The 16,006-nt window shown below is 37.6% G+C and overlaps 3 protein-coding genes across 3 annotated transcripts; all 3 read right to left on the bottom strand.

Annotated features, from left to right (window-relative positions):
• On the bottom strand, nt 1-1,209 carry LOC122065925 (probable carboxylesterase 8). The gene has a single exon (XM_042629749.1). The coding sequence runs from the start codon at nt 1,125-1,127 to the stop codon at nt 177-179; it is 951 nt and encodes a 316-aa protein (XP_042485683.1). The 5' UTR covers nt 1,128-1,209; the 3' UTR covers nt 1-176.
• A 3,442-nt stretch (nt 1,210-4,651) lies between these two features.
• On the bottom strand, nt 4,652-5,821 carry LOC122065931 (probable carboxylesterase 9). Its single transcript, XM_042629758.1, has one exon. It carries the CDS (start codon nt 5,819-5,821, stop codon nt 4,652-4,654), a length of 1,170 nt encoding a protein of 389 aa, XP_042485692.1.
• Nucleotides 5,822-9,060: 3,239 nt separating this feature from the next.
• On the bottom strand, nt 9,061-10,523 carry LOC122065920 (probable carboxylesterase 8). Its single transcript, XM_042629742.1, has one exon. The coding sequence runs from the start codon at nt 10,308-10,310 to the stop codon at nt 9,327-9,329; it is 984 nt and encodes a 327-aa protein (XP_042485676.1). The 5' UTR covers nt 10,311-10,523; the 3' UTR covers nt 9,061-9,326.
• Nucleotides 10,524-16,006: the final 5,483 nt, after the last annotated feature.

Here is a 16,006-nt window from a genome sequence, read left to right as displayed (position 1 = left end):
TCCTGAAAAGTTTGTTCGTATTGATGAATTGACCCAAGAAATTATATAGAGGTCCACAATTATTGTAACGACCATACAAGCAAACTACAACCCCCTCATTTCCCAAAAAAAGCAAACAAACGTAAAAGTCAACGTGAACCGGTAAGAAACCAGTAACGCCGATGGCGATAAGAAGCCTAAGATGAGGAAGAAGATACAATGAAATCGGAAATCACCGTAAGCAGGACCTGAGCCTCGTTGGGATCAAAGGCCTCCCGTCCATGGGACCCACCCTCCCGGAATCGAGCCACCACATCAACCCCCTTCCCCTCCAACATCTTCACCAAAATTCTCTGCCTATCGATCAACGGATCCCCTTCCCAACCCGTCACCAAACACCTCCCGAACAACCCAACACCTCTCCCTTCCTCTGTATTCTCATCCACCATCATCGGATTGCAGTACCAATGGTCACGATTGGACCCATGTGGCAACGACAACTCCCAACACAGATCGGTTCCCGACAACGGCAACACCTGATCGTTGACCAATCTCAGCTCCGATCCCGTCCTCTCCAACCCACCAAAGAACGGCTCGTGCAAGATAACCCCGACGATCTTCAAGGGCTCTGTCTTTGTGGCACGTAAGCCGGCGTGGTAAGCAATATTACCACCTGCGCTGTCACCCATGAGGAAGCACCGTGACAGATCATGATCCGCCACCGCTGCTTGTAATTGACTCTCATTTTTCAACCAATGGATGGCTTCGACGGCGTCTTCGTAGGCGGCGGGGAGACGGTGTTCGGGAGCGAGGCGGTATTCGACGGAGACGACAACGGCGGGTAACTGGGCAGACATCTTGGAGCAGAAGTTGTGGGCGATGGAACAGGATGCGCTGACGAAGATGAAGCCGCCGCCGTGATAGTAGATTATTATGGGGAGTTTGGGAGTGGAGGGTGGAAGTTGCTTGGGTCGGTAGATGCGAAGCCAGGTGTTCTTGGTGGAGCTGAGTGGTACGTCTTTGGTGAACACGGCTGAATCAGGGGGTTCTTCGTCGGCGGTGGGGAAGTGTCGGTGGCGAGTGAGGGTGCCGTCCGGGTTGACCTCAATCTGCAAAAATTCATAAGGGTCGACATTACACTCTGCCATGTCCTCGCTCTCTCTCTCTCTTGTGGGAAGCTTTGAGGCTATCCTCTCCGCAACTGGTATTTAAGGTTAAAAGGGTTCAAGTGTAGAACAAAATTTCGCTGTTACCCTGGTTGCCCGTAAGTGGCAGTACATCATAGATGCACGTTTATTTAAATTTTTATGATATTTTAACTAAAATTTAACAGGACTTAGAATTTTGAATCCACCATCAATCAAGGACAGACTTTCAATTATATCTTTTTGTTTTGAGGAAAATGAATAAATAAATAAATAAAGCTGGGAACAAGTTCTTTCTCCAGTAGGCGGCTTCTTCTTCTTTTGATTTATTTTTATTCGTTTTATTTTTTTCTCTCATAATCTTTCATCAATCAATTTCTTGAAAAAGTTATCCAATTTCTTTGCATCCTTGGACACTCTTCTTTAGACCTTGTGGATTAAGTTTTTTTAAGAATGGAATCAAGTCAGCCATATTAGGTATAGCAACTGCCTCAAAAACATCTCTTACCACCTCTTTCAGCACGAGATTGTCGAATAGGCTTTTCAAGCATACAAGGTTACTAGTAAGGTTTGTGGAGATAACAAACGTCGATTTGGCAATATTCACCGGTGTCTTCTCATATGGTTTGCTTTATCTTTTGACATCAAAAGGAAGCAAAATTATATATATGCTTGTCACATGAGTTACTTCACCGAAATCTAAATAATAGTACATGAAACATATAGGGCTGCTACTATTAACTGAGTCAAAGAAGAAGCCTACAGGATAATAACTTGTTCCTAAAGTTTGCTTTATTATTTTATTTTTTTTTCTCAAAGTAAAAAGGTAAAATAGGAAGTCTTTCCTTGATTGACGATGGACTCAAAATTTTAATGTCCTGTTAAATTTTGGTGAAAATATATTAAAATTTCATATAAACATGGATCTATGAGGTGCTGCCATGTACGGGTTATAACGAAATTTTGTTCCAAGAGTTGAAGCTTCAGGGGAACAAAATTTCACTGCAACCTGGGTTGCAAAATTATAGATATACTTGTCACATGAGTTACTTCACTGAAATCTAAATAATAGTACATAAAACAAATAGGGCTGCTACTATTACCTGAGTCAAAGCTGCCTACCGAAAAAGAACTTGTTCCCAAAGTTTGCTTAATTTATTTTTTTTCAAAGTAAAAGGATAAAATAGAAAGTCTTTCCTTGATTGATGGTGGACTCAAAATTCTTATGTCATGTTAAATTTTGGTTAAAATATGTTAAAATTTCATATAAATGTGAATCTATGAGGCGCTGCCAGGGTTGCAGCTAAGAAGCCGAAACCTGGGTTGCAGCGAAATTCCGTTCGCTTCAGGGAGGTCGAAAAGCCTATTTCTTTGCTTTGAGGTTGCCCAAATGCAAAGAATATTATTACTTTAGTCGAGTTTACAAAATACATTAATGGAGAGGGTAGCTATGAGTCCATTGGCAAGCACGCCACAACTAATAACCATTGCTTAGTAGTCATTAAGCATAATGAGTCTCTTTTTTTTTAGTAGAATAATGAGTGTGTCTCTCGTGTCTACAAAATACAAAAGCTGGCGTAGGAAAACGTCTAAACACAGTTCCTTTGTATGTACCGTGACATCGGTATGGGATTGACTAGGTATGGGATCGGTGGCAATTCGTACCGGTATTGATCAATACTGTATCAGTCTTAAAGTATAAACTTGGGGTAAATTTGTCTAAAAATACTCAGTGTTTAAGGAAAATTAAGGGCAAAATTGTCTGATGCAGACATTTTAATGTCAATCCATGTTGATATCTGATCCCTAGGACAAGTCCCCGTATGGTAAGCGATGCTTTTGTAGGATTAATGGACAATAATGGGCATGTCAAAACTCAAACCCACAATCAGTCGACTCGAGCGGTGATGGATTGAGGGTATTTTCACCAATAGGCTACCAACCCCATTGATATATGAAGTATATGACTACATCAAGAAGAACTTAGGTGAGTGTATTGATTTTAATAAACACCTTGTCGTACTCTTTATGGTCTGTCTGGCTTATAGGGCTATGAATAATTTATTTAACATTAATATTCGAACATTGATGTACTTAAGTTTTCTGGTTTAATTTGATTTTTCTTTTTCATCCAAAAAAATCATCTTGTGATCCAGATTGAGATAAATAGGTTAAATTGTGCGATTCCTTTTCAAACCAGTGCATTATTGCATTAGCTTAGGAATTGTAAAGAATATTTCAAAAAATTAGAAAATATAAATTTTAATTTTCAATAAAAATTGAAAAAAAATAAAAGAAAATACGTAAAAATTGTAGTAATAAACTAATAATGAGGGAAGATGTTAGATATGCCACTGGCTTTAATAAAACTAGTGTCCAATCAATGGGAGGCGCGTAGGGAAATTTTCCAAAGAGAAGAGGAGAGAGGTATCGTTTCAATAAGAATTATAATAAGAGCATGCAATTATGGGGTGATAAGCTAATAATTGCAATTTTTTCAATGATTAGATTTTATTTATTTATTTGACATAATTTTCTATATTTATACCATTCAAAAAGAGCCAAAATATGCAATTTTTTCACACAATTAAGGATAAAATATGGGACAAAGTATTCTATTCGAAAGAGGTCCCTATGCCACAAACAAAGGTGCCACTCTCATAACACTTGCCCAAATTTAACATTCAATTATGATTTTATTATTTAATTTAAATTCTTTAAAACGTTGAGAGAAAATGATTTCAACGACCATGCGATTCAAGCTGAAATAATTATAAAATTTGGGAGATCTGAATTGTTGACCGGCTCAGGTAATTCAGATCATGATAGGAACTTTGGTAGAACTCAACTCTATAAACTAGCTTAATTATAAAGCAAGAGAACCTAGATCATATCAACCCCACTCCGAATCTTTTTTGTAATGGATGCAAAATCATCCTCCCTATGACATATATTATTATAAAAAATATATTGATGTATTTCATTTGATTTGTTGTATCAATTATTCATGAAATAAGGTAGGATTGAAGTATAAATCTTTCATTTGTTGAAGAGCAATAATACATAGTACATGAGATACAAATGTGGCGACTTGGTAGCCAACTAGTAGAAAGAAGCTCTCGACATTGGTAAAGTTATGTAGTTCTCATCTTCAGATCTCGCACATGCAGGAGCCTCGTGCACCAGATACACCCTTTATACATAGCACATGAGATGATTTGAACATACAACACTGGTGAATGGTGATGGCCTTGATGGCTATTGTCAACCATTCAAGCCGAGGAAAACAAATACAAGGGAAATCTATAACTTAAAACATGACATTCCATCACAACAGCTACCCCATCAGAGAAAATTAAGAAATCACAGATGATGATGTGATATACCAATTGCAATACAATCAGATAGTGATGAGCTCAAGTAGAAGGAAGCCAAGAGGGCAGTATAGGACGCGAAGAAGAAATTGATCAACTCAAGTTGAAAGACAATCATCGGAAACCTCTCCGGCCATGGCCGTCGTGAGAGACTTACTTGGAGGGGTATGGCACGGGGGACGAGTGGGATTGGGAGTGAGAGCGAGAGTGGGAGTGGCAGTGGGTGAGAGGCCTATTTGGCTTGGGCTTGGATGAAGTAGAATTAATGAAATCCTTCAAGTAATTGAGGGTAGCCACAGCCCTTCGGGAATCGATGAGGTCGATACCATGGAAGCCTATATCATCGAAGTGAGCCACGACCTGAACCCCATTCTTCACCAGCAACTCCACCAGGGCTCTCTGTCGATCAATGGTGATATCCCCTCCATACCCTCTCACCAGAACCTTCCCCATATTCCGAAGCTTCTGAATGATGCCGGGGCTACCCCATGGGTTGCAGTACTCATGGTCCCTGTTAGCTCCGACGGGTAAGGCCAGTTCCCATATCAGGTCATTCACCGTCAACGGCAGCATCTGATCGTCGGCGTATTTGTAATCGGATTGGGTCCTTTCCATCCCACCGAACAGAGGCTGAGTCATCATGACTCCGAGGATTTTCAGTGGACCAAGATCCAGATCCAACGCCCTCAATCTCGCGTGGAATGCCACGTTGGCTCCACTGTTCCAGCCACAGAGCAGAATCCGGGAGAAGTCAGCGAGCTCCCTAAGCCAAGGCTCGCCGTTCTCTGTGTCCAACGCCTGTTCCTTCAACCACATCAACGCATCATCTGCGTCTTCGTAAGCCGCCGGGAGACGATGTTCCGGTGCAAGACGGTAGCTCACGGAGACAAAAATGCATGGGACTAATCGAGCGGCGCGCTCGCAGAGATTGTTGCAGAAGACGGTGCCGGCGGTGAAAGTTGTGAAACCACCGCCGTGGAAGTATATGACGAGAGGGAGGCGCTCGCCGGGCTCGAGGTCGGACGGTTTGGGGCGGAGGATACGAGCCCAGGTTTTCTTTTCTTTGTTGAAGGTCACGTCTTTGCTCAAAATGCCTCTTGTGTCCCCCAACGGATCGTCAACCGATGCTGCAAGGGTGGGGAGCTCCGACAACCGCGTGATAGTGTTGTCAGGGTTGAGTTGGAATTTCATGTGTTCGTAAGGATTGATGTGGGCCCCAGCATGAGGCTGCTCGTCTTGTTGTAACGGCTCCACTCCGCCGAGAGACTCCAGACTATCTGATTCTGTGTTTGCGTGGGTGCGATTTTCCTGCGCCGTCGCCATTTCTTTGTGTGTGTGTGAGAGAGAGAGAGAGATGATCACTCTCAAATCTCAAGTCTCTCTACTAGGTCTCCTTCTGGGGCGAATGGAGGAGGAATCTCTGATCTGTAATACGGTAATAATGACTTCTAGTTTATCCGTATATTTGTACGTATATAATTAGTAGCCAAGAATTTACGGCGTCAGCGACGGAGGCGGGCTACGGCAACAGTAATATCAGGATGAGCGTCTTATGCGTTCTCGCCTAGCTCGCACTGTCACTCACTTTCTCATCCAAAGAAAAAAGAGAAGATGCTTCTTCATTGGATGAGAATAAAAGAGACTGCCTAACCGTCCCTCTCACAGAATTGACCATTCCGTTAAAAAACCGCTACTCCCAAAAAATGCGTATGTACTGTAGACCCACCTGAGGATGATCATTTTACCAATTTTAGCCTTTTAGTCTCATACCAGTCGGGCCGGGTTGGTTTTGGTTGGATCTAACCGGCCCTCCATTTTTACCGACGGGTTTGGTTAATTGAGTCTCATAAGCCAAACATGGGTATATTTCTATATTTGAGAGGTTACGTTTATTGAAGCTTTCTTATATGGCCCTGAAATAGTAGATGGAGCTGGTGGAAAGGGGAGGGGGAAGAGCATAAAAGTTTGTGGATATATACTTAGATTCAACCTAAGATCCTCCATTCCCATTTTCAGACTGAAAGTCTGACAGAGTCGGCCAAATGCTGAAATAAAGTTCTGAAAAATTGATAAAAATATGTATATAAAAAAAAAAATGAATAGAAATAGACTTATAAAAATACAAAAGAGATTATCAGTATAAAAGAATTTAGGAATGAATTTGTCTATGATAATTGACATGTGGATAATCTAAATCATCTTTTGAATAATTATCACATCATCCTTCCATATTACAAAACTAAGTGTGAGTTCATAGGTTCTATGGTGATGTAGATTGTCCTATAATCCTTTCGCCAAATATCTAAAAAAGAAATGATATTCAATTAGTACCATTTATGTTATATTTTATCTTTTTGACCCAATATTTATACTATATAAATATATTTGCTTATGTTAGACCCTAAAATATTTACATGTACGTACATTTTATCATTTTATTATTTTCTTAGTGATGTATTTTTGGGAAGGGATCTCTAAGCAAGCATCTTAGAGGAACACACTAATGAGAAGAGACAAATGGCATCATAGATTGAAAGGCAACAAGGTCATTTCAAATGATGAGGAGAGAAATAGACACAAAGGTGCCTAGACATTCAAAGTTGACCAACTATGACAATTCATCAATCCTTTGATCTCTTGACATTCGTATTTTAAGCAGAAATTGCATGCCAATACCCTTATAAGAGCAATCAGTTATTTTTTTTTTTCAAGAGCAATAAGTTGAAGCTGATAGTTTTTTCAACAAGAGTAAACTTTGGCACATTTTGATAAAGTTTATGTTGTTTCTGTATCTAGAAACAACAGAAATGATTTTTCATGTCTTTAGAAATAAAAATAGATTTTTTGGTATTTGATAAATCTGTTTCTCGAAACCTTTTTTGTAGACATAATGTCACTAAAAAACCCAATAGTATCATCGGATGTCCAAAAGGGAGAGAGGGTTCGATTGCCTCTTTTTAAGTTTAATTAGTTAAGAGATTTATTGGGTATAACAACCTTTTTTTTCCTCTCAAACGGACTTGTTTCGTCATAGTCGTTTCTAAAATTATAAATAGGTATAAATTTTGATTTCTGTTTCTAGAAACGGGTAAAATGGAACAACTTTATAAAACACTTTTTAGGTTATTTCTCCGTTTCTAAGAACAAGAAAACACATAAATAGAACGTTATCAAACAATACATTTGTTTATCAATCAAGAGAACACTAATAAAAGAGAGAGAATGATAACATATTATAAGTTGTCATTAAGATTCAAAACGACATGACAACATATATTATAAATAGCCATTAAGATTGAAAACGACTCCCAAGTCCACATAGATTGTTGATGAACTTAATCCAAATTTTAAAATCTCCAATATTTATCATAGATTATCCATGCCCCTAGCTTTACAAATCTCACCTCCATGCCCCATGGCTCCATTGCCCCATGCAATCCTTGTTGAAAGCCGTCACGCTCATCTGGGTGATTCGAGCAGAGAACGATTCTCACATCTTCTTCGTCTTCGTCAAGTTCAAGCCACGACAGTCTCTCTGCCATTTTATCTTTATACTTTAACATTGGATTAGTAATTGATCGGTTTCAATCACTCGGTTGATATTGATTCAATTCATATGATCTTGATGTATCAAATTCGATCCAATTTTTAAAATCACGTTTGGAAGGTCTTCAATAATCAGCCACTCGAGCTTTGTAATGAACGACCATACGCACAAAATTGGGAAAGGGTTCCCTAAAGGCAATGTGGTATCTACACCAGCATGTAGGCAATATGAATTAGGGGTGTCAATGGGCCTGGTTGACACCCAGCCCAACCCTAAGTTCTCTTAACTCAACCCAAACCCTATCTAGCTTAGCCCTAGCCTTGATGGACCCTTATTGAGTTGGGCTTAACTCAATTCAGCCTAGACCAGTACTATTAGTTACCTCGTTGCTTAATTTTGCTGCATTGCGAAGGTCAATGACCAAAGTATTCATATAAATGTAGATAGTGGAAAACGAAAGACTTTTTATAAATTTCTGTAATTACCTATTTATAATTATTAACATATTTATATTATTATGTACTTAATATACAGGGTTGGGTTGGGTTGAGGTCTCATCCCAGGCCCAGCCCAACCTGGCATCGGGCCTAAAATTCTCAATCCTAATCCACCCTATGGGTCGAAATCTTAGCCCAGGTCGTGTTCGAGCTTAGGGAGGGCTAGGGTTGATTTGGGCTGACGAGGCTTTTTTGACACCCCTAATTAGAATATTACTAGAAACATCAATAGGGGTAGAATTTCTATTTTCATTAAGACTATATTTGGTAGCCAAGAGAAGAAAAGAAAAGGGAAGGAAAAAAAAAAAAAAAGGAAAGAGAAGAAAACAACTGAAATGATGAGAAAAAAAAGTATATATTTGGTTACCATTATAGGAAAAGAAAAGATTTTGTATTTTTTTGGTATTTTTTTATGATTTTGACATTTTTTTTGATAACAAAATTTTTTTTTTTTAATATTTTCAAGATAAATTTTAAAATTAAAAAAGAATCTTATCTTGTTGAGGACATGCCAAGCAGAAAAAAATTACAATTTTTATATTTTTTTCCACTGGAAACCAAGACGATATAACAATGAAGTACTGAAGCACGCTAGATGATAATTAAGGATGAAAAAGATCAAAAAACATAAATATTCAGACTTTTAACCCTGGTATCTGGATTCTGGAACTGATAAGTGCAGGAGCACGACCGACCAACCAAGCAACCATGGAGTTTTTTGGTAAGAAAACAACCATGGAGTTCATACCATTGAAGAAGCAGACACGGAGGGAAGTCGAATCTACTATTCCGAAGAGGGAGAATTGACGAAGTCCCTAATGCAATCGAACAAACCTTTAACCTTATCGGGCTCAATGACCTCCATAGCATGAAAACCCTTTTCTTCACAATGAACCACCAACTCAACTCCACTCTCCTCTAACATTTTCATAAACTCCTTCTGCCGATCCATTAACGGGTCCTCCCCGCCGTAGCAAACCAACCACCTCTGCCTCTTCAACGCTCTAATCTCCGATTCCGACAACCCCTTCAGCATAGGGTTACAGTATTCGTGATTCCGATCGGCGCCGCTGGGCAACGACAGCTCCCACATCAAGTCCGTCGATGGCAGCGGTACTATCTGGTCGTCCATCTTTCTCAGCTCCGATTCCGTCCTCTGTACCCCACCGAAGAAAGGCTGATTCAGTATCATCCCACTAATCTTCACTGGTTTGAGATCTGATTCCGATTCCTCCAACCGCAACGCCGCTTGGTACACCATGTTCGCTCCGGCGCTGCTGCCCATGAGGAAGCATTTGGAGAAATCCACGTAGTCTCTCAGCCATGGCTCCCCGTTGGATGCCTGGTTCTTGACCCACATGATTGAATCGATGGCGTCCTCGTATGCCGCCGGGAGGCGGTGTTCGGGAGCGAGGCGGTAGTCGACGGAGATTATGACGGCGTTGAAGTCTCTGGCCATACGGACGCATAGGTCGTGGAATTGAACGGAAATGGCGCTAAAGAGGATGAAGCCGCCGCCGTGGAAGTAGACTATGAGTGGCAGATTGGAGCCCTTGGTGGCATCTCTGGGGCGGTAGATTCTGACGAAGGTGTTGTTTGCCACATTGAGAGGGATATCTTTGGAGAGCACGTCAGAACTGAGGGCGTCGCCGGTTGCAGGAGCGTCGGGGACTTGGGGGATTCGAGTGATGGTGCCATCTGGGTTTCGGATGAGTTTAAGTTGGTCGTAGGGATCAGTGGGGATTCCTGTTGCAGATTGGTCTGCCATATCTCTGTTCGATTCAAACACTCTCTGATACTGAGAAGAGTTGAGACTTCTTATACTTGCCTTCCTTATACACTAGACAATGGATTCTCTCTCATGAAGGTCGGATTGGTAGGTAGGATTAGGATTGATGAACTCAGATCATGTCATAAAAGAGATTATGTAATCAAATCCTCATGATTTTCTCATCCAAATCTCAGTAGCAATGCTAATAAGCCAATCTAATAATTGATTAATTGTTTTTCCACTACCAACCAGATAGGTTCAACTGGTTCTGTGGTACACAATTTTCTAATTTTCTAATTTTCTAATTTTCCACTCCCAAGTTCCAAGAATGGAATTTTGGACATATATGAATTATAGATCAGACCCACCAAACATCTGCTCTGAGAAGTCCTACCGGTCAAATTATAATATTTAATGTTATTGATGAAATTACACCATTTTTTTTACTTGCATTGCCCCATCACCGCCCATGGTCACATCTGTCTCAGAACTGTCCAAAAACGTGCAAAACTCAAAGACACTAATAAAGCAAATCATCTTTGATCTTTTTTTTCTAGATCTTTGGAGTATGTGGATCATGTTTTACCTAACAAAGCTCGAAGCTTAGTCATGGAACTATTCATCTTTCCTCTCATCATCCTCAACCCATACAATTTTTTTTTAACTTGAAACCATCTTATCTCATCCATCTAAATTTTCTAGCATATATCTTTTGATGGATGTAGCTTTCCTTCAACCATGAGAATATATCTTTCTTTGATTTTGTACTTCAGAAAAAAAAAGCAGGAGTTAATGATAAAATTTACTTTTCAAAGAGTAATGCACGTGGGGATTCTCTCTTAAATCTAAATGATAGAAAAAATGTCCATGCAGTTCTCTTTCAAATCTAGGTGGTAAAAAAAAAATATAATGTCGGTGCAATAGGAAAACCACGACCCCCAAAATACATAGCAGCTCCGTATGGCTATCCACCATATGACTCCATCAATATATTACCGTATGACAAATAGTGAAGCATGGCACTTTAAAGAAAAAGAAGAAGAATAAGCACAAGAATTTGACATAAATTTGAAATGTGGCTAGGAAGCTAACCGACAAAGCTTCTATCTTTGATAGAGCTTACGACCTCAAATTCAAGATCACAAATAGGGTTTTTTTATTTTTCGTAGAAAGACAACACATAGATTAAAACTCAAAACAAACTTTAAAGCTGAATTTGAACTACAGTGGGCTGAGCCTACCTACCCACTGTGGGCTGGGCCTACTCAAAAGGTTAACATATTCCTACTCAAAAGGTTAACATATTTTTTGCAGTTGCTAGGCTAGGCCCGGTCCATGTGCAACTGTACATCAATGCTTCCACCCATGACGAAAGTTAGCTAGGTTGGATTTTTTTTGGGTGCTAGTTTATGGGCCACACGAAAGTTAGCTAGGCTACATGATTGTTGATAGATTTTGGCCAATAAGCCTAAGCCTCAAAACTCTGGGTTCAATTATTAGCATGACCTAACTTTCAAAAAATTTGGGTCAGTGGTACCCTTTCTACTTTACCTTTATTTCAATTGGATAAAGACAATTTTTATATTTAAATGTTTAATTTATATTACCATAATCTATAAAAGTGGCCAACCACAAGGTCTTAATCAGTGGGCCAAGTAGGCCCACAAGAATGTCTCAAAACTAGATTAGCATCAGTAATTCTCTATTTTAGGGTTGAAAACTACCCATCAATCATTGACAAGACGACGGTATTTATAAATCTCATCCAAGCCTTGCAGTCATTTTTTGAGGAACTGGTTCAGTCAATTTTAATGATTCTGAATTTAGTTTGATGGGTAGTTAGTGCCAATAACTGAGGTGTGCATTGTCACTGTCATTTTCATTTCACTTCTTATCCAATTCTTGCACTTGAGTATTACCTTCTTCCTCCTGCTTCTGCCATCCTTGAGCTTCTACACTATCTCCTGTTGATATTGGTGTGTGCATCAAACTTAATTCAATAGTTAAAAAATTTATTGTGAAATAGATATTAAGAAGGTGGACCTCGGTCTAACGGTAAGATTGCTCTATTGCAATTTTGTATATCAACGATACGATGTGTAACTTGCTATATATTTCCCTCTACTAACTCTCTTGATGTCATAAGAAAAATGATAAAAAGATTTAATTTGCAAATAACTAACTGAAATCCAATTAATCAATTAGTGGACAAACAAGTCTTAATTTTTATTTCAACATCTCATTGGGCTTATTTGCTCTCCAAACCCCTAGAACCTCTGATTTTTTTTTTTTTATTTGTGTTTCCATCCTTCAATTGCTTAGTGGTTCTTGATATTTATTCATTCTTCAAATTTTGAGTTTCCAAATTTAGAGGTTTACTTGCTCTTCATAAATTGCTATAGATATTCTTGTGGGTATGGCTCATATGTACCAAATTTCACACAATAGGACCGACCAATTATCATGTAAATGGAATCTCACACTTCCAATGGCAGCTTAAGCTTCCAATATAGTACTGGATTGATGAAGTCTACATTGTCCTATTCATAATTTCAGATTTTTTTATAATAACTATCAAGTTCATATTTAATTGTGCTAAAATCATTTTTTCTTTCCCCTCAGATAAGGTGACATTCAGATATGTTAATAAAGTTTCAGTCAATGCAACTGAAGGTAAATAGATTGTAATAGCCCAACAAACAACGACTCCATTGAGATTTAAATGACCCGATATTTGGTAAATATCTCAGATTTTTTTTTTTTTTTTTTTGGTATGAAAAAAAAAAAACTTGGGAACAAGTTCATAAAATGAAATTAAGAATAATTGTACCCCTTTTTATGATCAATGATTCAACTGATGTACCACTGAAGAAAGGTTCTCAAATTTGTATAAAGGAACCTTCACACAGTGATTTGTAATGGATCAAATGAAAATTGAATGATATATGTAGATTGTGCAAAATTAAAAGACAACAAAAAGATAATTGATTATGCAAATGTTACAACTATCTGTAGCATTTCTCAAATTCCTACATTTGAAAAATGATCATAAGTGTAGAATGAAAAACCTAAAATGATGTAAAAAGACTGGAAATCACACACATAAAAAAAAAAAAAAAAATGCTAGGATTTACATGGTTTGACAAGATTACCTACGTCAATGGTGAGATGAGAATTGCACTGCTTCACTATCAATGGAAAATAGGATTACAATTGCTCATTCTCATGCCTCTCTAAGATTATAGATAATGAAAACTTATTACAATTCAGAGCAAAATTATATAGGTACAATCCACTGAAAATTACCATGTAACCTTAGAAGAGGCATCATTTTATATAGGTACACTTTACCGAATAATACTCTTATAATTCTAAACCATTATAGGTACACTTCAATTTAATTTAATTTAATTTAATTTTTTTTTTTGGGGGGTAAAAGGTACACTTCAGCTTGATAGAGTGAAGAATCCTTTTTACCAACATTAAGTCAAACAAAAGATGTACTCATTTTGCTCTCTTCATTGAGTAAGGAATGACTTTTATCCTTCATAAAAAAAAGGAGCACCATAAAGAATTCTTTATACAGTGATTAATTAGCATAATTGTTTATACAGTCAATGGGGAAAATTACTAGGAAGGGCTAAAATATTATTAGGAGAAGCCATAAAATCTTAAATAACAATTGTTCAGTACTACTGGTAAAGATTATATAGAGTTCCGTTTCCTACATTAAAACAAGAAATAAAATGAAATTTACACTAAGATTCCATGTGCTCACCTTAACAGAACTATGCAAATGGATAGAGATATGTCCCAAATTCAAATCTCTTTGCACCATTGATGAAATATGTTCCTCAAAATTCATCTTTAAAACACACCATATCATTTTCTAGTGTAATGCTAAGACTAATTAACAGATCTTTGAACTTTCTCCACATTTAGTTCCAAAACCCAAATTTTAATATCAACCCTCTACTCTTTGGTGTGGCTCTTTAAAACATCTTCAATATTTTAATGAAAATTTTCTAACAACCTACCAATGTTTGAATCTTTCCTAATTCCACAGAGAGAAAGAGTAATGTAAGAAATATACTTGGTATTTCATGAAGAAGGCTGTTAAACATGGTTTCAGAACCTGTTTTTGAATTACCTAGCAAAGAACATGTGGCATTTGTTAATTATAGAAGTCCATGAAGTCCATGAAGGCACAGTGACTGATTAATCACTGATATCAACAACAATTAATTGAGAGTATAGCAAGTAATCTACTAGTCCGCAACACAATGCCACATGGAGGTAAAGTGTTCAACAATAACAATATTCAAAACATTGTCACAATTTAATAGGGTTGGCTACATAGAGATGAGATTTCAAGTAAGGATGAGTACGAGGATCTATGTAAAAAAATTGACGGGTTATAGTTAATTAGAATAAGTGTTGGCTGTACATCAACCTAATGCACCACTACAAGTTAGCTACATACTTTTAATGACAGATTATAATAAGGTACCGACTACCTACCTGACGTACTCATACATCGATCAAGCCAAAATGTTCTAATACATACTTTACGTCCATATTCAAGACAATCCATCACACAAGAACAAAAAGCTGGTAAGCACAAAAATACAGATTGGCATGAAAAAACCTACTTTGAACTTAATTATATATTAGATTCTTAGCTTGCTCCATAATATACCAAAATTCCAATATATATGGAATGCTATGTGATACCAAATCTTCAGATAGAGACTTGGTTTCAACTTTCTGACAATGTAATAGCTACCCTTATTGCTTTTGTCCTATCATTAAAATAAGACTCATTTCAGAGGCATGTTAGGTAGAGAAGATATGGGCTGATATGGGCTGGACACTCAATAATAACTGGTTATATAGACAAGTAAGTTCTGCTGTGACCGTGAGGAGCCCAAATCTTCATTAATAAAGAAGGGAACAAGGACTTATTAATGTTATTTAGATTGGGAAGCTGGAACAATCTTAATTAAGAGCTATTTGATAAATAATAATAATAATAATAATAATAATAATAATAATAATAATAATAATAAAGTTTCCAAAAACGTGTTATCATGCTGGCATGCATGCACAATAAGCTGAATCTAATAGTCTTCTTTAAATATATAGAGTATCATTTTATTCCAAGAGAAAAATAAATCAATAGATGAACAATAAATAAAACTACCCTATTAATAGTATAGAAACATAAACCAACTTACCAGTTATTAATTTGAGTTTGAGAAATTGAGGAAGTGAAAATGATATCAAAATTCCCGGAAACAATTACATGCTTAGATATATGCCTTTAATTGAAGTTTGGTTCATGGAAAAGAAGAAATTAGTTTTGCATAAAATGAAGCTTCACAAGCTAAGGTTCTAGTTATGTGGATGGATGATACAAGTTGTAATTCAATTAAAAATCCTTACCCAACATTTGATGATAGGTTCTAAGGTTGTGTTAGGTATGGTCCCGAACGCATTCTAAACCAAGAAAATAGAGACAAATCAGGTTTCCAAATGTTTTATAAACCCAGAATTTATTCCAAGAATGGATACCAAAAACAAATTTAAAATGCATACATGCATGCAATTAACATTCTCAACATGGCCACCTTCTTCAATGATGCAGTATGCAAGCTCTGATGTATGGTTTGCTCATAAAACTAAAATGGTAT

Source organism: Macadamia integrifolia, unplaced genomic scaffold (assembly GCF_013358625.1).
Source record: "Macadamia integrifolia cultivar HAES 741 unplaced genomic scaffold, SCU_Mint_v3 scaffold2154, whole genome shotgun sequence".
In the NCBI taxonomy this organism is placed as follows: domain Eukaryota; kingdom Viridiplantae; phylum Streptophyta; class Magnoliopsida; order Proteales; family Proteaceae; genus Macadamia; species Macadamia integrifolia.
Note: the sequence above shows the minus strand (reverse complement) of the source record. Positions and strands in the feature narration are given on the sequence as shown.

Excerpts from the sequence above, each read along its gene's own strand:
- LOC122065920 (XM_042629742.1), bottom strand. The coding sequence starts at position 10,310 with ATGGCAGACCAATCTGCAACAGGAATCCCCACTGATCCCTACGACCAA.
- LOC122065925 (XM_042629749.1), bottom strand. The coding sequence starts at position 1,127 with ATGGCAGAGTGTAATGTCGACCCTTATGAATTTTTGCAGATTGAGGTC.
- LOC122065931 (XM_042629758.1), bottom strand. The coding sequence starts at position 5,821 with ATGGCGACGGCGCAGGAAAATCGCACCCACGCAAACACAGAATCAGAT.